Raw genomic sequence first — 23,721 nt, forward strand, 5'->3', positions numbered from 1 at the left:
TGTGTCTGTATGACGTATTGTAAATTATCCACCATCAAATGAGGCTTTGTTCACACTGGCATTATGGCTGTCATTTATAGGGTCAATAACTAAGTGTCACCTAACTCTAAACTTGAAGACTTTCATATAAAATTGTATTTCTCTCTATAGCAAATTATTATGAGCTTCCAATTAGCGCTTGGTGCCACCATCTCCATATGGCTAATTTAAATGGCTCTCCAGGACATCAACTATCCACATGCCCGATCCATATGGAGAGTCGCTGGCTCATATTCAGCCTGTATGAGTCTGGGTGGAGAACAAAGAGCATCTTCTACCTTGACAGACCCAACTTATCCATGTATGACATGGTTAAATGTCACATTATTTCTCTATGGTTTCGTAAAGACTCCATATCCATTAACTGAATGTTAGCTGAACCTGCAGATTTCACTTGGAACAATTGAACATCTTATGGTGGTCTCCAGACTTTTTCACGACAAATGGTATTTAGAGAGAAAAGGATCGGGTAGTTAGAATTTAATCGGCCAAGCTTTTTGATTTTCAGGAGAGATTAGACTCATAAGGGCGACTGATTTCTTCTCTTGATTGAAAAAAAGGTTGAGCCGAGTGCTCATTTGTACTAGGGAATTTGGTGAGCTTGTGGCGGTCACAAAGAAAGCCATCTCATGATGCCCAGCTTCAAGCGGCTTTTATACTGTAAGATAATCGTAAACGAGCATTTATCATTATCTTGCCGTGTAATCAGGCTCTCGATCACCCGATGTATGAGCAAATGCTCGCTCAATGGGTGAAATGATCTTTTATGAATCCTAAAAGATCATCTGTTCTCGGTGCTTTGTTCTGTGTAAACAGGACTGGCAATGCCGAGAACAATGGCAAAATGGCAGCTGGTGCACTTAGTGATCTAGTATGGATCGTTCAGTGCACATGTGTTACATGTCACACTAAACGACTTACCAGCGATCCCGACACCGATATCAAGGTGTCAGGGTCGCTAGTAAGACGCTATGTGATCGCTGGTGAGCTGTCACACAGACAGCTTCACCAGCGATCAGCACAGCGATGCCGAGCGCCCGGCATCGCTGGCCATCCCTGTAAAAAATGGAATCAAAATAAAAAATATTGTTATTCTCACCTTCCGACATCCCGTTCAGCCATCCTGCCTCTCTCCACGCTCCGGTCCCCGTGATCCTTTGCGAGAATGGCAGCGAGATGTCACGGTCTCGAGGGATAACAAAGTCTCACGGTCATTTGTGCAAAGGATCACTGGGATCGGAGCGTGGAGAGAGGCAGGATGGCTGAACTGGATGTCGGAAGGTGAGAATAACTATATTTCTATTTTTTTTATTATTTTTTACACCTGATCGCTGGTCTCCCACCTGTCACACACAGCGATTCGTGCTGGCCAGCAGGAGACCAGCGACCAAAGAAATGTCCAGAGGTTTCTTCCAGCGATCAGCGATACCGGCAGGGGGGCCGCTCGCTGATCGCTGTCACACACAGCAATCTCGCTGGTGAGATCGCTGTTACGTCACAAAAGTTGTGACTCAGCAGTGATCTCGCTACCGAGATCGCTTAGTGTGACGGGGCCTTTAGTTTGCCTGTGTAAACAGTCATTCAGACGACGACCACCGATCAGTAAAAGTTTACTGATTAGCGGGCGTGTCGTGCCACCAGCCTGTCTGTGTAAATGGACCCTGAGTGTCTGACTGCATACAAAAGCTTATCTTTCACTATAATTAACATGACACTGAAAATCACAGCACAGACAATATATGTAATAGGAATATTTGCAATTACTGTAAATATGGCTACCAAGGTTATTGGTTATTCAGTCTTCAAAGTGATTCCAAGATTTAATTTATAGTTCCTGGTGACTAGAAGGACCCTAATGATGACCAATCGCAGTGTGATCATTGCTTTATTTAAAAAGGTTTAGTAATTTCCCCTATATGATAGAAGACAAAGTTTATGAACCCTCTGTAGAGATTTAATTGCTGTTGCCTTCTGACACAGGAATTCCTACATGAGCGGAAACTAGTGCATGGAGACATCGCAGCCCGAAATGTTCTCATCCAGCGCGATTTCATCGTAAAGCTGACTGGACTGGGTGGAGCGTGTGATATGTACACAAGAGGGAACTTTCCTGCTCGTCGTCCTGCGCCATTGAAATGGATGTCTCCCGAACGTCTCCTTCACTTGTCTATCACAGAGAAATCTGATGTGTAAGTTCACCTTTAATATCTGTTATGCTATACATGCCATCTAAAGAAAAAAAAAACTTTTAAAAAATGAAGTTGGCCTCTTTATCAACAAATTACTGTAAGTCTAGCTTCCAAAACTCTTTGCGATCATATCGCATTGTCAGGGAAGCTGTAGGCGCCCAAAGAATGACATATCAGTCATTTTAGTTACTACATGACCATGTAATATGTCTGCCATAGCAAGAACTTTATTTTCTCAGTGTGAGGCTGGAAGGACTCCAAGGGTGAACCCACAGGACCGCGACAACGAACCTACCCCCGGGCGAGCGGGCCAGGTGTACCACCCCCTATACAGGGAGCGTTTGGGGCAGGCCCGGAGGAGACTATCGCCGCGGAAGCTGATACCTTGGGGACAACTGGAGGAGTAGACCGTCAGTCACCAGGGTGGAATGCAGACAGGACCGTCCGAAGGACACAGGAAGAACAGCTGCAGGACTAAATGGAGAGGATGACCGGGGCACAGGAGCAGGCAGGGACAGACAGGAGAGGCACACACGGGAGGAGGCAGGAACGGACTGGACCGGCGGGCTCTGGAAGAAAATGCAAAGGCGGTGAGAGTTCAGCTAGTGAAGAAAGGCGGTATGCGAAGGCAAGGCTGGGTGCTAGGCAGGGTTTAGGTGGACCCGAGAGTCTGTCATGGAATACCATAGACGATCAGGCAGCGATCCAGAGGAGAGGCTGCCTTTTATAGGGACATGAGTTCCGGGTCGGACCAGCAGGGTCATGGGGGCGGAGAGAGGACCGGCTAGCCAGTGCTGAGACCCGGGGTGTGAGCTGCGCGTGCGCCCCGGGCAGAGCAGTCAGGCTGACTGCGGCGCAAGAGGCTGGCGTGCCGGCGGGCACGCGCCCGCTGCAGGGGCGCGCCGGAACGGCGGGCGCGGCCAGAGGCCACGGGCAGCGTGGAGCCAGAGGAGGACGCGGCAGGAGCCAAGCGCGCGGTGGAGGCGGCGAGCGTAGGACCAGCGGGAGCGGGAGCGATAAGCATGACAGTACCCCCCTCTTACGCCCCCTCCTCTTAAGGTCGGAAAGAAACTTAGCTAAAATTTGAGGAGCTTGAATGTTCTCCCGGGGCTCCCAAGATCTTTCCTCTGGACCAAAACCCTTCCAGTCAATTAAGAAAAGGGTTTTACCTCTGGACCTTTTCATGGCAAGAATTTCCTTAACCTCAGAAATATCCTGTGCGGAAACGGGCACGGGGGCACGGCCAGCAGAAGCGTGGAACTGATTGAGTACGACCGGTTTCAAGAGGGACACATGGAACGAGTTAGGAATCCGTAGCGAAGCGGGGAGTCTTAACTTATAGGCACATCATTGATACGGGCTAAAATCTCAAAAGGACCGATGTACCGGGGACCCAGTTTATAAGAGGGAATTTTGAGATGGACAAATTTTGAGGATAGCCAAACTTTATCCCCAGGATGGTACAACGGAGAATCTAGGCGTCTTTTGTCAGCATGTCTCTTGAATCTGTCACGTGCTCGTTCAAGTGCGGTTTTGTTCTCCTGCCAGACCCTGGAGAACTCCTCGGTCAGAAGATCGGCCGCCGGCACACCCGAGGCAAGGAGTACCGGCAGAGGTACACCAGGATGTTGCCCGTAGACAATAAAGAAGGGTGATTTGGTGGAGTATTCGCTGGGATGGTTGTTGTAAGCGAACTCAGCCCAAGAGAGCAAGCTGGACCAATCGTTCTGGTGGGTGTTGGAAAAATGTCGGAGATACGTCACGAGAGTTTGGTTCGTATGCTCCGTTTGACCATTAGATTGAGGATGGTAAGCGGAGGAAAAGTCCAGCGTTACTTCCATCATCTTGCATAGGGCCCTCCAGAATCGCGAGGTAAACTGAACCCCTCTGTCCGAGACAATGTGCTTGGGGAAGCCATGGATCCGGAAGATATGAGATATGAAAATTCTCACCAGTTCGAGAGTGGAAGGTTATCCTGGTAGAGGGGTGAAGTGGGCCATCTTGGAGAAGCGGTCCACGACCACAAAAATGACGGTGTGGCCCGAGGACTGAGGCAGATCCGTAATAAAATCCATCGCAATGTGTTGCCACGGGGCCGAGGGAACCGGAAGTGGGTGCAAGAGACCGGAGGGTCGCTGCCGGAGAACCTTGTTCTTGGCACAAGACGGGCAAGAGGCGATGAAACTTCGGACATTTTGAGGCAGGGAGGGCCACCAATAAAAGCGAGAGACGAGGGAGAGAGGCACACACGGGAGGAGGCAGGAACGGACTGGACCGGCGGGCTCTGGAAGAAAATGCAAAGGCGGTGAGAGTTCAGCTAGTGAAGAAAGGCGGTATGCGAAGGCAAGGCTGGGTGCTAGGCAGGGTTTAGGTGGACCCGAGAGTTTGTCATGGAATACCATAGACGATCAGGCAGCGATCCAGAGGAGAGGCTGCCTTTTATAGGGACATGAGTTCCGGGTCGGACCAGCAGGGTCATGGGGGCAGAGAGAGGACCGGCTAGCTAGTGCTGAGACCCGGGGTGTGAGCTGCGCGTGCGCCCCGGGCAGAGCAGTCAGGCTGACTGCGGGGCAAGAGGCTGGAGTGCCGGCGGGCGCGTGCCCGCTGCAGGGGCACGCTGGAACGGCGGGCGCGCCCGGAGGCCATGGGCAGCGTGGAGCCAGAGGAGGATGCGGCAGGAGCCGAGCGCGCGGTGGAGGCGGCGAGCATGGGACCAGCGGGAGCGGAAGCGGTAAGCATGACACTCAGTCACTCTCCAGTCTAGCCAAGACAGTCAGGGTCCTGATTGGGGGTATTCGTTCACTACAACCTTTCTTACAGTGTAAAAGCACCTTTAGAATGCAAGGATACATTTTTATCTTTAAGAAGACTGATGATCAGTAACCAAAACTGGACTTAAAGACATACTAAAAACACAGAAAAATGTAAGCAATTTATTGGAATCCTCAAGCACTAAATTAGACCTTTAAATGACTCACCCAAAAATGTTCTAAAAACCATATACATAAATAAATATAAACTTTATTAATTTCAATTATGTACACAAACATTAGAAAAAATATTTAAAACACCCCATAAACTCAAATGAAAGGAAAAGACAGTGTGGTCAATGATATATAACAACATGGCAAAAAGTATGATAAATAACAAATAAAATAAATTAATCAAAAAAGGAAGGGAGGTTACAGGGCCTGCACAAACATATCATCAAAACCCAGAGCTTCTAAAAAAGTGTATTAGTGCATTAACACCAGTACTCAGCAATACACAGCATCATCAATGCACCAATTGATGGACCACACTGCCCGGTACCCCGACGCGCGTTTTGGGTATAGGTTTACGTGACGAAGGCCTGATTGGTAGATACTCATTCACGAAAATCTTTCTTTCAGTGTAAATGCACCTTTAGAATGCAAGGATACAATTTTACCAGGAAGAAGATTGATGATCTTCTCTGTTGATATTATTGTGTAGAGTTTACAGCATGACTAATATGAATAACAGTTACCTCTTCCTTGTGTGCTCAGCTGCCATAGAAATTATCATAATAAATTAGTAAATCCGTGGCTATCTTCACCACAAACATCCTGGAGGCATTTGGACTGATTTTACCCACAACTATTTTACCCACAACTAAATTGTTCACATATGTTATCAGGTTAGACAAGAAGCAGAACATACTGGTCCTGAACCAGCAGTGCAGGTCCTGTGACACGAGAGGAGCCAGCAAACAATCTAATGAACGTGTTTTGAGTCCTGGACTTGGTGAGGTGCCACTCCACCTCCTGTCAGATCAAATGTGTAGCGACCCTGGTGACCGGGGTCAACCGAAGGTGGGGTGATATGGTTTTATAAGTTTTAAGTGCAGAGGATGGACGCTTAAATCAAAGTATCTGGACTGTTGTCCTTCAGGGTAGATGGATCGGGGGGGAGGGGGTGTAATGATGCACCTTTCCGGAGTGTGGTGGTGGTGCAGAAGAGTAATTGTGTGAGATGTATTCATTGCAAGGCTCTATTCTTAAGGGGAGAAGCAATGCTGGGGCTGCCTGCCTGTAAGACACTTTTTCGGGGGTATGGATGTTAAAATTATCTTGTCGCTTGTCTTTTGGGGAAGAGTGTTATGATGTTACCTCATGGGGGATTTACATGACAGGATCCAGGCTGTTAAACAACAGCCAATTGGCTATATACAAGCTGATCTGCGGTTGTTTAATGTCGATCACTCAACTAGTCACACAGAATCATCAGTAATAACATTTTTCTGTACCCATAAAACATCCCGTTATAGGAAACACATCACCTGTTTACAGAGGATGATGTGCTGCCGAGAGAGAGGATTGTTAAGCAAGCTTGAAAATCATCGCATCCGACAAACAAGTGCTTTGCATGTTTGTTGGGTGTTTGCTGGCCTGCTTAGACGGACCGATAGTTGGCCAATCAAAACAGCTCCAACCACAAATATTGGCTCCTTTCAATAAGCCATACCGCAACATAACATAACTGCAAATTTTCAATGGAGAAATTTGTTGCATCATCATATGTTACATGCGGATCTTTCAGAGATTTGCAGCAGATTTTACGGATAAATTAAAAAGCAAAATCCATGAAGAATATCCATTGGCTCAACTGATATGTGAATTTAAGCTGCACTGCAGACTAATATGCAGATCTTTTTTCCGCAGTGTGTGGATAAGATTTGATAACATTTCATTCACTTTAAGGGAGCAGACAGATGGTCATGTTTCTCGTGCGAGCATGGCATGGCAGGGCATGGACTGGCCCAGCACCTCTCCTGACCTGAGCCTGACAGCGTGATGTATTTCTATGCAGCTGTCACACTCAGGTCAGGAGAGCCATGGTCAGTCCAAGGATGCAATCCTCGCACGAAAAATATGGCCGCCTGTCTGCGCCCTAAAACACTGCAGATTTGCTCACAACAAATCCAGATGGAAAGTCCACCACATACTGTATCTGACACAGGTGAAAATAGCCCAATAGATGTTTGCTCTAGTAATCGGCTAAACAAATAGTTTTTGCCGCCATTCGTGATTATTTTGTTTACTTTCATATTTTTATATTCACGTTTTCATCTAAAACTCCACACAGACTGCCGCGCTCTGCGATAATAATGTCTTTTAATTTCTTTCAGATGGTCCTTTGGAATTCTGCTTTATGAGATGATCACTTTGGGTAAGGATTGCTCTTCTGCTTAGGTCAATTTTACACAGCTGACAATCACGCGCCGAGAACGGACTGCGATATCCTGGACTAGCTGCAAGTCTTCTAATGTGTAACTGTTCGCGGACTGTAAAATTTAGGCTTGTGAGACTGGTCCTACTCCATTTCCTACAAGTTCTTAAAAAATCTGATATCACACATCTGTTTTATTCTTAGTATACAAAAAAAATAAAAAATTTCATCAGTGTGATCTGATTTTCATCTGTTTTTAATTGGTTTGCCCATTTTTACCGAACTCCCCCAATTAGGCAGCGTTGAGCCAGCTGTCAATCAGCATGGCAGCAATTGTCCTGCCCTGTCAGCAGGAAGAGAAACTGCTGCTCTGTTTACAGGTAGAAGCTGAATCTCTGGCAGGAGCGGTCAATGACCGGCGCTCGGTACAGGCAGGTAGTTGCCTTGGTTAATAACTACAAGCCTTTTTTTAAAAAAATTCAGATATTCCCTTGAAATACAGACATGTGAATGAGGTCTAAGTCTAAACCGTATTTTTTAATTATTTATGTATAAAATCTATATTGCTTAGTCTAAACAGTCATTTTCTCTGTTCTAGGTGCTCCTCCTTACCCCGAAGTTCCTCCCTCTAGTATCCTGCAGCACCTACAACGTGGCAACATAATGAAAAGACCGCCCAACTGCAAGCAGCATTTGTAAGTAACAATATGGTATACTTATCTGTCGCCTTCATCTTCAGGACCCAAATACGGTACAAATGCATTGAGCTAACTTCACACTTGTGTTGATGCTTAATGGAAATTTCCACTACTGTAAAAGTTAAAGCGTACATTTTTTAATATTTTTTGTCCAGCATGGAATTTTTTTTTTTAAATCACTTTATTACGGGATTGGCCTTCATTCCTGTAAAAAAAAAAAAAAATGACCATAAGTGGCTTCCAAAGCCACTACTTTTCCACAGTCTACTGGCCTGCCATTAGCTGATTTGATATCAGTGTATTCTGATTTGGAGTACAGATGCATCCTTGCCAGCCAGTGCACTAGCCAGGGAACATTGAGGAGACAATCAGGGACTAGGCACGTAATGCCCTATGTGAGTCCTTCCCCTTGTCACTGTCAGGTGCGTAGTCCCTAATTGTCTCCTCAATGTATCCTGGTAAGTGCACTGGCCAGCAAGAATGCTAGCCTCACTACTGCAGATGGTAAGACACGGGGAAGGGACAAACATGGGACAGACAAAGAAAAAGGGACAAAATACTCAGATACAAGCTCTGCTGCCAAGCTCTACAGCAGCATAGAAACAGCACCAGGAATCTGAACTCCAACAGCAGCAGAAACACCACCGATACAACAGAGCTCCTCACTCCAGGTTGGTCTGCATGGAATAACTCTATTACTGATGATCAGCTGGTGGGTCATGTGACTGTTTAACGAATGGTGGGAGTAGTCACCCACCAACATCAGCCTACCAACCTAAATCGTGACACATGCCTTAACATACATCCAGTATGGGGGTCATGTGACCCCTACAGCCAACCAGTGGCTACTGTTGGGCTACATCCTTTACACGCCATCTGTTTCCTGTGGTCATGTGCACCTCACTCTGGCTGATACTAAGAGACCGGTGGAGAACAGAACACAGAGGACAGAGGAGCTGCTTCTGTACATTAGGTCACTATCTGTTTTTTGCTATGTTTTACATCACACTAGACTAGACCCATTAGGTCTCCATTTTACAGTAGTGGAAGCCTCCGATGAAGTTGTTTTGATCCATCATAAGGCAGAGCAACAAAACTGAAAGCATGTCGAAGTCATTGCACATCGGACACCTACGGAGCCTGAAAGATTGCAGTGACTTATTGGGAGGGTCACTGGGTTCTGTTGTGCTGTCCATCATTTTGATGGGGTGATAACATCACACGCTGCATCTGACGCAGATGTGAACAGAGTCTTAACTTGTTACATATCCGGATTCATACAACCCTGCATACAGTGGGGGAAAAAGTAGTTAGTCAGCCACCAATTGTGCAAGTTCTCCCACTTAAAAAGATGAGAGAGGCCTGTAATTGACATCATAGGTAGACCACAACTATGAGAGTTGAAATTGTGCAGGGCTACAATTTTGTTTCTGGTCTTGCTCTGTGGTGCACAATCTGCTCTCTGGGACACATCACAGCCAATCTGCACCCTGCTCTGCTAACGTGGAATGCTGCCACCTAGTGGCCTGAACTCCTGCACTTTTTCTATACTAGGAGTAGGCTGCTGTTGTGTAAGTATCATGTGTATGTATTATGGATGGAGTCATTGTAGGAATGGCAGTATTGTGTGTGTATTCCCGTATGTACTGTGATACTGTGCATGTGTTTAAGAAGTGTGCATACTCTATGTGCATGCCTGTAGGTTGTGAATGTGCATTCATGATGTGTCTGTGACTCCTTATAACAAGTGCGCATGTATGTATCGTGTGACTTGTATACATATTTGCAGTAAGTGTGTGATTTTGTGAACATGTATGTATGTACAAGTGCTTCTCAATAAATTAACAGACATAAACACTGGAAATAGATCTCTGTGTCTGTAAAGACTATATAATATATAAGTTTCACTCTTTGTATTGAAGAACTGAAATAAATTAACTTTTTGTTGATATTCTAAGTTTTTAAGAAGCACTTGTATATAGCATCTCATTTGTGTATATGTATTTAGTGTGTGATTTATTGAGCGCATGCATGGAGTGTATCACTTGTGCACATGTATGTACAGTTGTAAAAGTGACGTGCACAAGATGTAGTGTGTGACTTGTGAATGTGTGTACTAAGTGTGTGACTTGTGCACAAGATGTAGTGTGTGACTTGTGCAAATGCATGTAATAAGTGTGTGGCTTGTGCACATGTATGCAGTAAGTTTTCAGTTTGAGCACATGCATGTAGTAAATACTTAGCTTGTGCGCATATGTCTAGTAAGTAGACGGCATGTGCACATACCTGTAGTAAGTGCACGGTGAAAGTATGTGGCTTGTACACATGCACATAGTAAGAGCGTAGCTTGTGCACATGCATGTAGTAAATGCGCGGTTTGTACACATGTATGTTGTAAGTACGTGGCTTTTGCACATACATGTGATAAGTACATAACTTTAGAACATGCATGTAGTAAGTGCGTGGCTTGTGAACATGCATGTGATAAGTGCGCTGTGCGCGATATGTGCACATGAATGTATTAAGTAGGTGGCTTGTGCACATGCATATATACTGCTCAAAAAAATAAAGGGAACACTAAAATACCACATCCTATGTTATAGTGTTCCCTTTATATTTTTTTGAGCAGTATAGTAAGTGTGCAGCTTGTACACATGTGTTGTAAGTAATAATAATAATAGTAAATTTTATTTCTATAGCGCCAACATATTCCGCAGCACTTTACATTTCAGAGGGGATTTGTACAGACAATAGACATTACAGCATAACAATAATCACATAGATCATAACAGATACCAAGAGGAATGAGGGCCCTGCTCGCAAGCTTACAATCTATGAGGGAAAAAGGGAGACACGAAAGGTGGGTGGTAACAATTGCCCTGATTGTTTGGACCAGCCATAATGTTAAGTGTGTAACAGTACAGACACAGAGGGCTAATAGATGCATAAAGCATGTGGGAACATGATACGGGGAACCTGGTTATGGTATAACTTTTGGCTGTGCCACACATGGATAGTGTGGGGGTTAATGTGTTGAGGCGGTAGGCCAGTCTGAATAAATGAGTTTTCAGGGCACGCTTAAAATTGTAGGGATTGGGGACTACTCGTATTGAAGTGCATTCCAAAGAATTGGCGCAGCACGTGTATAGTCTTGGAGACGGGAGTAGGAGGTTCTGATTATCGAGGATGCTAACCTCAGGTCATCAGCAGAATGGAGGGCGCGGGTAGGGTGGTAGACTGAAACAAGGGAGGAGATGTAGGGTGGTGCTGAGCCATGGAGTGCTATGTGGGTGAGGGCAATATGTTTGTACTGGATTCTGGAGTGGATGGGTAGCCAGTGTAAGGACTGGCACAAGGTAGAGGCATCGGTGTAACGATTGGCGAGGAGTATGATACTGGCTGCAGCATTCAAGACAGATTGGAGGGGGGAAAGTTTGGTAAGAGGGAGACTGATTAGAAGAGAGTTACAGTAGTCCAGACGAGAAGGAATGAGAAAAACAGTAAGAATTTTGCAGAGTCAAAGGTAAGACAAGGTCGAATTCTAGAAATGTTTTTGAGATGCAGATAACAAGAGCGAGCCAGTGATTGGATGTGGGGGGTGAATGAAAGCTCGGAGTCAAGTATGACCCCAAGACAGCGGGCATGTTGCTGGGGAGTAATAGTGGAACCACACATGGAAATGGCAGTGTCAGGTATAGGTGCAATAGTTGAGGGAGGAAACACAAGGAGTTCAGTCTTTGACAGGTTCAGTTTCAGATATAGTGAGGACATGATGTTAGACACAGCGTTTAGACAATCGCTGGTGTTTTCTAGAAAGGCTGGCGTGATGTCATGAGAAGAAGCCTATAATTGGGTGTCATCAGCATAGAGATGGTACTGGAAACCAAATCTACTGATTGTTTTACCAATAGGGGCAGTGTACAAGGAGAAGAGGAGGGGGCCTAGAACCGATCCTTGAGGAACCCCAACAGTAAGGGGAAGATGAGAGGAGGAGGAGCCAGCAAAAGATACAGTAAAGGAGTGGTCAGAGAGATAGGAGGAAAACCAGGAGAGAACGGTGTCCTTGATGCCGATGGAGTGGAGCATAGTGAGGAGGAGCTGATGATCCACCATGTCGAATGCTGCAGAGAGATCCAAGAGAATTAGCATGGAGTAGTGACCGTTAGATTTAGCTGTTAGTAGCTCATTAGAGACTTTAGTGAGTGTAGTTTCAGTAGCGTATAGAGAGCGGAAACCGGATTGGAGAGGGTCAAGAAGAGAGTTATCAGAGAGATAGCGGATCAAACGGGAGTGGACCAGGCGTTCCAGGAGTTTAGAGATAAAGGGAAGATTAGAGACAGGTCTATAGTTAGCGGCACAGTTTTGGTCGAGGGATGGTTTTTTAAGTAGTGGATGTATGATGGCATGCTTAAATAAGGAGGGAAAGAGAGGTTAACTATTTTAGTTAGGTGAGGGGTGACAGCAGGGGAAAGGGACTGGAGCAGATGTGACGGAAATGGGTCACTGGTGCAAGTGGTTGGGCGAGAAGATGCAAGGAGCCTGCTTACTCCTTCTTCTGTGACTGGTTCAAACTCAGAGAGTGAGCTAGATGCAGTGGGGGAGGGAGGACAGTGCATGGTATGAGATGATTGGGAGATAAATTCCTGTCGGATATGATCAATTTTTTCTTTGAAGTAATTGGCCAGATCGTCAGCTCGAAGCTCTTTGGTTGGGGCCTGCATTCTTGGGTTGAGTAGAGAATGAAAAGTGTCAAAGAGACATTTCAGGTTATTGGACAGTGAGGTGATGAGGGTGTTGAAATAGGTTTGTTTGGAGAGGAGAAGGGCAGTGTTGTATGTTCTAAGCATGAATTTATAATGGATGAAATCTTCGTGCAGATTGGATTTTCTCCATAGACGTTCAGCACACCTGGAGCACCGCTGCAGGAAATGTGTTTGCAGGGTGTTCCAGGGTTGTCGCTGTCTTTGTCGTGTTGTTCTATGTATAGGAGGTGCAAAATCATCCAGGGCAGTTTGAAGTGTTCCATTGTAATGCTTCAGTGCAGAATCAGGACACGAGAGGGAGGAGATAGGGGCCAATGAAGACTGCAAGTTCATCATAAGTTTCTGGGTGTTTATGGCCTGTATGTTTCTATAAGTATGGACAGTGGGGGTGACCTAAGCAGCCTGGCAGTTCTTGAAAGAGAATGAAAGAAGACTGTGGTCAGAGAGCGGGAGAGGGGAGTTTGTGAAATCATCCACTGCACAAAGCCGAGAGAAGACCAAATCGAGGGAGTTTCCGTCTTCATGCGTTGGAGAATTAGTAAACTGCAAAAGGCCAAACGAGGAGGTTAGAGATAAAAGGAGAGTAGCATATGGGGAGAGGGGAAGAGCAATGGGGATGTTGAAATCACCCATGATGAGGGTAGGGATGTCACAGGAGAGAAAATGTGGAAGCCAAGTGGCAAAATGATCCAGGAACTGATGGGAGGGACCGGGGGGACAATACACTACTGCCACTCACATGGAGAAGGGGGTGTAGAGTCTTACAGCATGGACCTCAAAAGAAAGGAAGACTAGTGAGGATACTTGAGGGATAACCTGAAAGGTACATTTTGGTGATAGAAGCAGACCAACGCCTCCACCTGCTCTTTTGTCTGATCTTGGGGTATGAGAGAAGTGTAATCCCCCATATGAAAGAGCAGCAGCAGCGGTAGTGTTTGACTGCTGGATCCAGGTTTCAGTAAGAGCCAGGAGGTTAAGAGAATTAGAAAGGAAGAAGTCATGGATGAAGGAGAGTTTATTACACACTGAGCGAGAATTCCAAAGGGCACAATTAAGAGAGACAGATGGCATGCAGGGAATATTAATAAGATTAGAGGGGTTTCTGAGTGTAGCAGTTGAGGGGTTTGACTTTCTATAACATGGGGGACCAGGGTTGGGAGCAATGTCTCCTCCGACTAGGAGAAGGAGGATAGAAAGAGTGATTTGTGGGAGCGTCTCTTATGTTGAATGGTGGGACTGAATGGATCTGTGCAATTTAACAATGTGAAAAGAGTGTGAGTGCTATACATAGGAGAGGAAAGGAGTGAGGGGCCGATATGGATGGAGTGTGGAGAGTTAATGCCAGGGTGGTGGATGTGTGTGAATGCAGCGGCCAAGATATAAATTACACAAATGCATATGGTATATTGTTATGAATGAGTCACAGTAGGAGGCAAAAACAGAAATACTAGCTAAGTCCAGAAAACCAGAGAAGTTGGCAGCTATCGGATTGCAGACCCCTGAACCTATCAACAACAACTAGCAGTAGCCGTGGGGGGTTCCTACGGTGCCCTAGACCCCTCGATCACAGCCGGAGAACTAAATACCCTAAAGACAGAAAGGGAAATCTAAACTGCCCCAGAGCAGACCCCAAAGCAATAGGCAGCCCCCCACATATAATGACGGTGAAGCAAGATGAAAAAACACTCACACAGATAGAAAGATTGGCTGAGCAAATGATGGGGCCCAAGCTAACTAAATAGGAAAGGATAGAAAAGCTGCTGTCTGCAATCCGCCAAAAACCTATCAAAACAAGAGCCAACAGACTGATAGGGAAAAAAGCCCTGAAGACGCTAGGCTTCAAAAAGACTATATCAGTATTCAGGTATTTTCTGAAGACAGAGCAAAAAGGAATTCAGCTCACCCCAGCAGGGAATGGCAAAAATCCAGAAAAACAAGTCAAAACAAAACCAAAACACAAATGCAAAAAACAGAGCAGAAAACTTAGCTTTTGAGGAGCAGGAATCAGACTGGTCTCCTAGAATCCCTCAGAGAGATCACCAGCAAGGCAGAAGGGCGTCGACTGCCTTATATCCAGTCAGCAATTCCAGTCACCCAGTCATCATCATCCTGCACAGGTGCTTGGTAATCAGCCTCACTACCTTCCTTCACAAGAAGAGGGAGTTCATCAGACCTCAATGGTGAAGGGGAAAATGAACTCACAACAGTATATATTTGTTGTACTCCAAATGTACAGGGAGTAGATGTATATAAATGTCTTACCTGTCTCCTGCCCTGTCTATCTGCCATGTTATAACTGCCAGTACTTTGATAAACTGTACTTTGATAAACTGTGCATAAATGCCCCCTGCATAAATGCTCCCCCAAGGTAGGTCTGAATATATAGGAATCTAAGGCTTAGATTTTTTTTTTTCGTATGTGGCTTGTGCACATATATTATGTAGTAAGTAGATGGCTTGTGCACTTGTATGTAGCAAGTGTACGGTGTGTACACATGTATGTTGTTAGTATGCGGCTTGAGCACATGCATGTAGTAAGTGCATGGCTTGTGCATATGTCTGTAGTAAGTATGCGGCTTGTGCATATGCATGTACTGTAGTAAGTGCATGGTTTGCAAGTATCTGGCTTGAGCACATGTATGTAGTAAGTTTGCGGCTTGTGCACATGAATGTAGTAATTGTACGGCTTGTACACATGAATGTTGCAAGCATGTGGCTTGTGCACATTAATGTAGTAAGTGCACGGCTTGTACATATGCATGTAATAAGTGTATGGCTTGTGCACATGTCTGTAGTATACAGAGAGGACACCCTGGGCATATGGTCTGAGACTTCCACTACCCAGGGAAATAATAGAGGTCTCACTCTCTACCAAATCACTTACCTTGAGACCCCATGACCAAGTTAAAGAACCACTCCTCCTCTCATCAAAGTTTTTATCCTCTTAATATATTGCAATGATCATATTATATAGCACTGTGTACTTACAATTGCTCATTTTTCCTTTCTACCCAGCTAATTCTTCTCTTTTTACTGCTTTATGGAGAAACAGAAAGTATCTTGTCCCTGCATTTATCATTCCTGTCTTCAACTCCTGACCCAGCTGCTCCCTTCTCCCCCTGTCAGGGACTTTTGCAGCGACTCATGACTTGTGAAGAGAAAATTTCCCTCCTGTTTCTAGATAGAGCTTAGAAGGATTCAGCTCGTCAGTATTAATCATGTGATGTCATAAACCTAATGGAAAAGAAAGAATTTGCTGGGTAGAAAGGCAAAATGAGCAATTGTAAGTGCACAGTGCTATGTAATAGGATGACTGCATTATATATAAGAGGAGAAAATCTGTGATGAGAGGAGGAGGAGGAGGAGGAGTAGTACTTCTTTAATTAAACCCATTAGTAGTTTACAAAGTGACATTTTACTGGGCTGCCACATCAGTTTATGGTTCCTTGTCAACCCCCACTGCTCAAACACTCTGTGACTGAGACACATCTGCATCTAAATTTTATTTTTTCCTTTTATTTCTCTGCGCCTGCACTGAGTGTAATTACCCATAACCCTTTAAATACATCACAGTCCTTTAAAGGCTACTCCCATTTTTCCTTGACACCTTGCTAGGGTATCACCCTGTGGTGGCAGTGGGGCGAACTTTGCAATTCTATAGCACAAATCATTTGTAAGTGAATTTGGCTTTAATAAAGCTTTCTTCATGTCCTGTTCCTTTCTCTATGACTCCTCTGAAGCTGAGCTGGCATCCAGCATAAAGCTGCGTAATGTGAACGGGCCGCTTCCCTTACTGTCGCCCTGCGGGGAGATAGATGTTTTGCATTCGAAATATGTATTACAGCAGAGAAAAGGAAATCCCTGTCACTGGCAGCAGCCGACTGTGATTAATGGGATAAATAATCATTTTACTTTTCAGTAAGTCAGTTCCACATTACAAAGTCGCCAATGAGAACACGTAACGCTGACAGCACAATGTACATAAATAGCTGTCCGCCGAACGCTTTTCACTACGGCATAGCTTCCCTGGGTACAAAACCATCGACTAAATATGTTTATAGCTACATAGCCTGACATCAGAGATCAACAGATCATTGGTGATGGCATTTCTGACGTGGGCACAGAGCTACAGATCCAGATTTACAGGATGTACCCCAATATGGCAGACAGACAGGGAGGCGGGGGTCTGTGGTTACAGCTGATGCGGTCGATGTCCCGTTGAATTTGCAACATATTGAGGATCTATATATCTATCTATCTATCATATATATATCTATGTATCATCTGTCTAATTATCCATCTAGCTATTATCTATATACAGTATCTATACCACAATAAATCCCCACTAAGCAAATTAAAGCAGAAAGGGAAATCAAAAGAGTACAGATTTTATTAGCAAATTACATAAAGATAAAATCACAGCAGAGTATCACCGCTAATGCAGGAAAACACAGGGAACCAAAGAAAAAGTATCACAAAGCATATTAATAGTAAAATGTAATATTATAGAACGCACCACCATTTAAACAAATTAATGACAGCTGGTACCGCACAAGAGCGGTTCAAACCACTATTCAAATTTACCTGGTATAAGGAAATTAGTCTCTAGTGAGAGAATAGAGGACAGGCATACTAAGGTGCAAATGGCTAGTGCTACATAAAGTGCGTGTGGTGCATGAGTAAAGAAATCAATAAGGTGCAATGTTGAGTAATTATTTACATTTTTGGTACAGTGCCAAGATCCCCTGGCCTGCCGCCCCTACTATGCGCATTATGCCGCAGCTTCGTCAGGAGGTCCACTTTTTTCATCTATCTATGTATCTATCTATCTAATTAGAGATGTTGATATTTCATATACTGTATTACTAGGAACAGACAAATACTACAATGAATCTCTCTTTACAGATACAATATTATGAAGGTTTGCTGGACCTGGAAAGCATCAGACCGGATTTCTGTTCCAGAACTGCGAAGAAAACTTCAATCTGGCAAGAAATCTTCTAATGACAGGACAGTGGTGCAAATCCCTGAGCTGGTAGTACCAGATCTGTACGAGGGGGTGGCAGGGACAGAAGTTGTGAAATTGGAGTCTGATTACACTGTCCTCTAAAAGCAAAGCCGTAGAAAATTGATTAGTGACTTTAATATTTATTTATGAAGACCAAGGAAGACGTCTATTTACATGAAGGATTTGTCTCAAAAAAGGTCAAACTGTAAGAGACAAGTATAGAAGAACAGTGATCCGAGCATGGGAATGTTACATTAACATTTTCTTTAACTTGCCAATGGTCCAACTGACAGTGAAGGAGTCAGAAAACACCGTCTTGTGCATCAATACTAGTTGATGGCCACTGTCCGATGGCTTCACTGTCACATTTCTCATTGAATTTCTATGCATAGTTTACATTTTGTGTTTTTTTTTTCTTAATCAAACATTCTGAATTGACTTCCGAAACAAATCATTTATATATACTATATTATACTGCCTGCTAAAAGGTTTTTCTCAAGTTCTCTCTTGAGCAGCTCAGAGCTATCCAGTCTCCTTACATCCTGGTTTCTAGCAGAGCAGGCTCTCCTCCTTGAGTGGCAGTTCTGGTAAGAAGCAGAGCTGTAGCATTAGTAGAACTATAAAGCTCAGCACACGTTCTGCTGTAACACATTCAGCTCTAAGTGGTTTGTTCTGAAGCCTACACTGTTATCACAATATTTAAACATAGAAATAACAGGGCAAGTGAGCAAGCACACAGCCATGACAGCCAAGGGCTGTGATTAGGAGACCTGTTGCCAGGGTTTGATTTTGCAAAAGTTATAACAGCAGCTTGTCAGGAGCTGAGAAGGAGTGGGAGGGAGAGCAGCTAACTGCTGAATATAAACCAATGGGCGGATATTTTAGGAGATAACTTCTCTCCTGGAATGTATCTACTGTGCACTTTTTTTTGGCCAGAGACTGGGCAGGCCCTAGTGGCCAAACTCCATGGAAATGAATTGTATGCTATAATAAATAAAAGCTCTCATTGCGGGAGAATGAAAGCAGATGAAAAGAGCAAGTCAATTGCCAGCATGTTTATGTTCATGTTGTCAAACTAGTTAAAGCAATGTAGCAATTTTAGAATACCCTTTTAATATAATTAAAGAGGTTGTCTATAAAAAAAATAAGGAGTTAAATTTGCAACTTACTAATAATCTTCACATCTAAAAGGTTACGAGATCTTTAGCTCCACTTCCAACAGATCTTTTTCTGGTTTGTCTCAGACACAGGACACAATATCTTGTGTTAGCAAATAGCCTGACCTGTGTAGAAAGGATGCTTGCTGACAGCTCACTTCATTAGATGAGACAGCCCCATTTTTCCATCTCAAGCAATTTATACGCAGAGAAAGGAGCTGGCTTAGGCTGCTTTCATATATCCGTTTTTTTACATCAGTCGCAATCCGGTAATTTTTGAAAAAAAACGGATCCAGCAAAGGGATCCGCTTTTTTCTCATAGACTTGTATTAACGATGGATGGCCTCGCGTTTCATCCATCGTTCGCCGGATCCGTCGGAAATTTTGTGTCCAGCGGCTGGAGACGACAGACAAAGTAACATTTTTTTGCCTCTGTCAAAAAGTCGTACAGCGATGGATCCGGCATCGTCGCGAGCCAACGGATTGTGACTAACGCAAAAAAACAGATATGTGAAGGGGGCCATAGATTGGTCATGTACAGACAGAGGAAATGGTATCCAACTGAGCACAGACCTGCCGGGAACCAGGATTGGAGCCTGTGGTTGATAAATAAGGCCACTTTCACATGTGAAGTATATTAGTAATTTGCGTAACTAACGTTTTAGAAGAAAGAAAATCCCTTTAGGAAGACTGTTTGGGAAAAATATGATAATACCCCTTTTACCTAGAGTGAAGTTACGCAGCCCATGCCCAAATTTATGCAAAACTTTAAAGAGATCCACTGAGTTTTCACACATATGAGCCCCTTCCGGATGGCTGCATGTTCTGCAGGGGCCGTCCTAAGCTACCTCTGCTTGTCATCTGAATGACTAATCAAGCTTCCTGTATGAAGACCTTTGTGCATTTTAGAAGTGGGGTGAGCACTTTTCGTCAGTGCAAAAGCAGCTTTTTTCAGCTCTTTTAGCTTTTTCCCCAGAGGGTCTTTTTAATATTTGCATGTATATCTTATATCTCTTTTTTTGTTTTTTGTTTTTTTTTAACCATGAATACTTTGGTTTCAAAATGTCAAAACTGTAGAATTTATTGTACAATGAATTGTCCCTTTCAATGTTAAATGACCCCTGCACTGCTATTAATGAAGCGTAAGATATTTCTTACCCTCTTTTCTGCATTTGTTTGGTTAAAAGGCTCTACATTATTTATTTAAGGACAGGAATTTACATAATCAAATTAGGTCAGAAATTTGCATCTTCCTCGGAGTTACATTGAGCCTGCAGAGCGTTAGATGGTTACAGTCAGCCCTCCCTTTCTCATTTATTACTGTGAATAAATACTTATAGTCTTGTTCCTAAGAATATCTGGAGTATATCACTAAAATAAAGGTACCTGTTATTTGTAGGTGAGCTAATTTGCTAAATTTGTTCATATCTTAAAATACTATTGAACAGCTTTTTGTAATTTTCCTATAGAATTATTCTTTGTAACTTAAAGTGAACCGATCAGCACATTTGTATGTTTAGAATTACTAGTATAGCTATACAGGTTTTTGTTCCTCAATCTAAATTATATCGTTTTTTTGTAGAGATCTCATGAGAAATCTAGCATGGAAGCCATATGCACATACAGCTCAGAGAGTACTAGGGGTGTGTCAAAGTACTTGCACTGATTCTTCCAAGTGCACTGACACACCCCCTGAGCGCTTCCAGCCTGATTTGCATATGACTCCTAGGAATATATTTTTTTTTTTTATAAGGAGACAACTGCCTATAAAGCCATACTATTTCCATTTGTTAAAACTGTGCCGACAGGTTCTCTTAAAGTAACTTTCAATTCATTCCAAAGCTATCGTATATGAATCCAAAGTTACCACTTGTATGGCTCCTCTACCCCCGACATATGCAGTAAACTTCTATACTCCCCCTAGTGGTGGCTGCAGGCGGCCAACTTTTTTTTATCTGTATAACTTGACGGGAGAGTTGAAACTCTACATTGTAAAAAAACTCTGTTTCAGATAAAAAATTGAATGTATTAAATGAATCAATGTTTTAAGTAGATAAATTCTATAATAAATTTTCAAATGTGGACATGCCCTTTAATTATTCCTGGGTATCCAGTGTCGTTATTTTTACATTTATGGGTGGATTTACAAACAGAATTTTTGGACTTTTTGCAATTTTTTTTATTACCAGATGTTACTTTGTTACTTTACAGTCTAAAGTTTGTTTTGGACATTCTTTGAGTGTTTGTTTTCTTTTTTTTGACTCCCACAAAGCCACATATTCCAGGTATAACATTTTTTTTTCTTTTTCCATCACATTTTACTCATAGGTTTTTCTATAGGAATTAAAGAATGGAAAAAAATGCGTGTTTAAAGTATATTAAAAAAAACCTTTACCACTAAAAATACTTGAAAGAAAATAATAAAACAAAAACGCTGGTAAAAATGGATATAAAAAATGATAAAAATCTATGTGCGAGGAAAGGCTTAGGATCATTTTGCAAAAATAATTTTATGACTTAACATATAATTCTCAGGTTAATGCACATGTTAAATAATCATGTGCAGAAGAAACTTGCACCTTCTTATGTATGAAAATATGTAATATATTTAATAAAATATTTTTGTTTAATAAGGTTTACTGTTGTTAGTTTTTATTTATCATATTTTTATTTTAAGTTTTAATTTGCAATGAAAGTATCATTTGGACAATGTATGGATGAATATTTTCCTTAAAGTCAGCCTTTCAGCAGGATTGTACACAGTAACCTACAGACAGTGTCAGGTTGGCACCATTCTACTGATTAAAATGATACCTTGTTTAATTAAATACGTCTTGTGGTTGTTGTTTAATCTTTATTTCCAGTTTTGAGCTAATGATCTGCTGGTGGGGGGCCTATGGGGGGTGTTCTGATGACAGGTCACTGATCCCTCAGTGACCTGTCGCTTATTTTACAAACTGAATATACGGTAATATGTATTGCAGCATGATCATATCTACTGTATATGCATTCAGTTATTTTATTTAGAGATATACATTTATTCTAAAATAGTGGTGCACATGTTTCTGATATATGATTCCTCTGATTGTTACACTTCCGATTTTGGAATGCAAATAAGTGATATAAAATACTGGAAGTGGCATAAATACCGTATATGTGATAAGATATTGATTGGTAGGAGTTTGACTGCTGGGACACGGTCGATTGGTAGAATGTGGAACTTTTATCCCCATTAGAAGTGAGCGGCATCTACGAATCGGCCACTGATCCATTAATTCCCTCAGTGGCTGCATGCTGCACTTGACTTTTTCTGGAAGGCCCAAAGAGGATGAATGGAGCTGTGGTCAGCAAAAGTGCGCTATCAAGCATAAAAGTTTCCTGTTCTTCTGATTGGTGCGTTTTCCAATGGTCCGACGATCAATAAGTTAACAGCTGCCTATCCTGTGAATAGTTAATAACTTGTTTTCACCAAAAAACACCTTTAAAGGAGAGGCTGGTGCCCAGCAGACCCTCCCCGGTGTGAGCTGAGACAGGCATAGCAGTAGGTTGGAGAGAGGTGGGGGTTATCATCTAGAGAGAGGTGGACCCAGATTGGGGAATTTATAAGGACAGAGAGGGATCCAGAATTATCCTCCTCTCATGGGACATTGACAGCACCCCTGTATCCGACCAGAAATCACCTCAGGTTGGCTCCATTACCCAACTCCTTGAGAACTTGAGGGCTAAGGCTCCAGGTACGTCTGATGTCCCTACACCTGGGAAGGCCCTGGGGTGTACCACAGTCGCAGCGGCTGGCCAGGTCGTGCTAGATCTGGTCTGGGACCGGGATTCCTGTCCCGGCGGGGAAACACCAGAACCCCTGACGGTGATGCCACGATACAAAACCAGTCTGGATCGGTCCCGGGAGGAGCGGGAGGATGATGAGAACTGGGCTAGTTGCCAAGCTACCATCCGGCAAATGGCAGCTTAACACCGGGAGAGGGAGCAGCGCCGGCTAGCGGTACTAGGTCCAGATTTGGACCGGAAGGAACAGGTCAGAGCCGGTCACTTTGGTCCCAGAGAGGCGGCAGGTTGGGGCCACGTCCTGAATGTGAATCATGAGAGGGGTTCGGCTTCATCCATGACCCTAGCCGAATCGCCGATCTGTTTTTCAACCAGAGAGATGTGGAACCTCACTTGAGAAAAGGGCACCCTGCCAGGAACCTGAGCCCGGGAGATCATGTGACCTTCACCAGACACGAAGGTCTGAGAGGCTGGTACGCTATGAACATTAGGCGAGTCCCGGAGTATCTCATATCTCAACTTGGATAGTGAGCCGGGACTCAGGAGTGAGGAGTCCCCGAAGCAGGCTACAGCTGTCTGCCGTACAAGTAGAGTTCTTGGGAACGAAGCCCTAGACACTGCTAAACAAAGGCTCACAGCACTCGCTGCAAAGGTTCGAAAAGGTGTAATCAGTCAGGAGGTACTCCAGTGTAACTCAGTACTGGGAGTACTTCACATTTAAAGGCGCTATAAGAGGACACGTTCAGAAAGGTACATGTTGGCGGAGCGTTGGAAGGGAGCATTCCATCTGACCTGGAGGTTGATTGAGCCTCTGACCCGGAGGACACAGTACGGAGGCAGGCACCTGTGTGTACTACAGACTGTGAGTAAAGCTTTGGAACTACAAGCCCTGGTG

General features: G+C 43.8%; 1 protein-coding gene across 3 annotated transcripts in view; it reads left to right on the plus strand.

The window, feature by feature from the left end:
* STYK1 (serine/threonine/tyrosine kinase 1) overlaps positions 1–21,871 on the plus strand; it is a 77,387-nt gene extending 55,516 nt beyond the window's left edge. For all 3 annotated transcript variants that reach the window (XM_073548318.1, XM_073548319.1, XM_073548317.1), the window contains 4 exons: positions 2,020–2,228; positions 7,378–7,418; positions 8,017–8,113; positions 17,784–21,871. In XM_073548318.1, coding sequence (XP_073404419.1) covers positions 2,020–2,228; positions 7,378–7,418; positions 8,017–8,113; positions 17,784–17,988 — 552 coding nt within the window. In that variant the 3' untranslated portion in view covers positions 17,989–21,871. The remainder of the gene's footprint in view (positions 1–2,019; positions 2,229–7,377; positions 7,419–8,016; positions 8,114–17,783) is intronic.
* Positions 21,872–23,721: the final 1,850 nt, after the last annotated feature.

The sequence above is a fragment of the Dendrobates tinctorius genome, unplaced genomic scaffold, assembly GCF_039654945.1.
Source record: "Dendrobates tinctorius isolate UK_male_01 unplaced genomic scaffold, ASM3965494v1 ptg000156l, whole genome shotgun sequence".
NCBI lineage: Eukaryota > Metazoa > Chordata > Amphibia > Anura > Dendrobatidae > Dendrobates > Dendrobates tinctorius.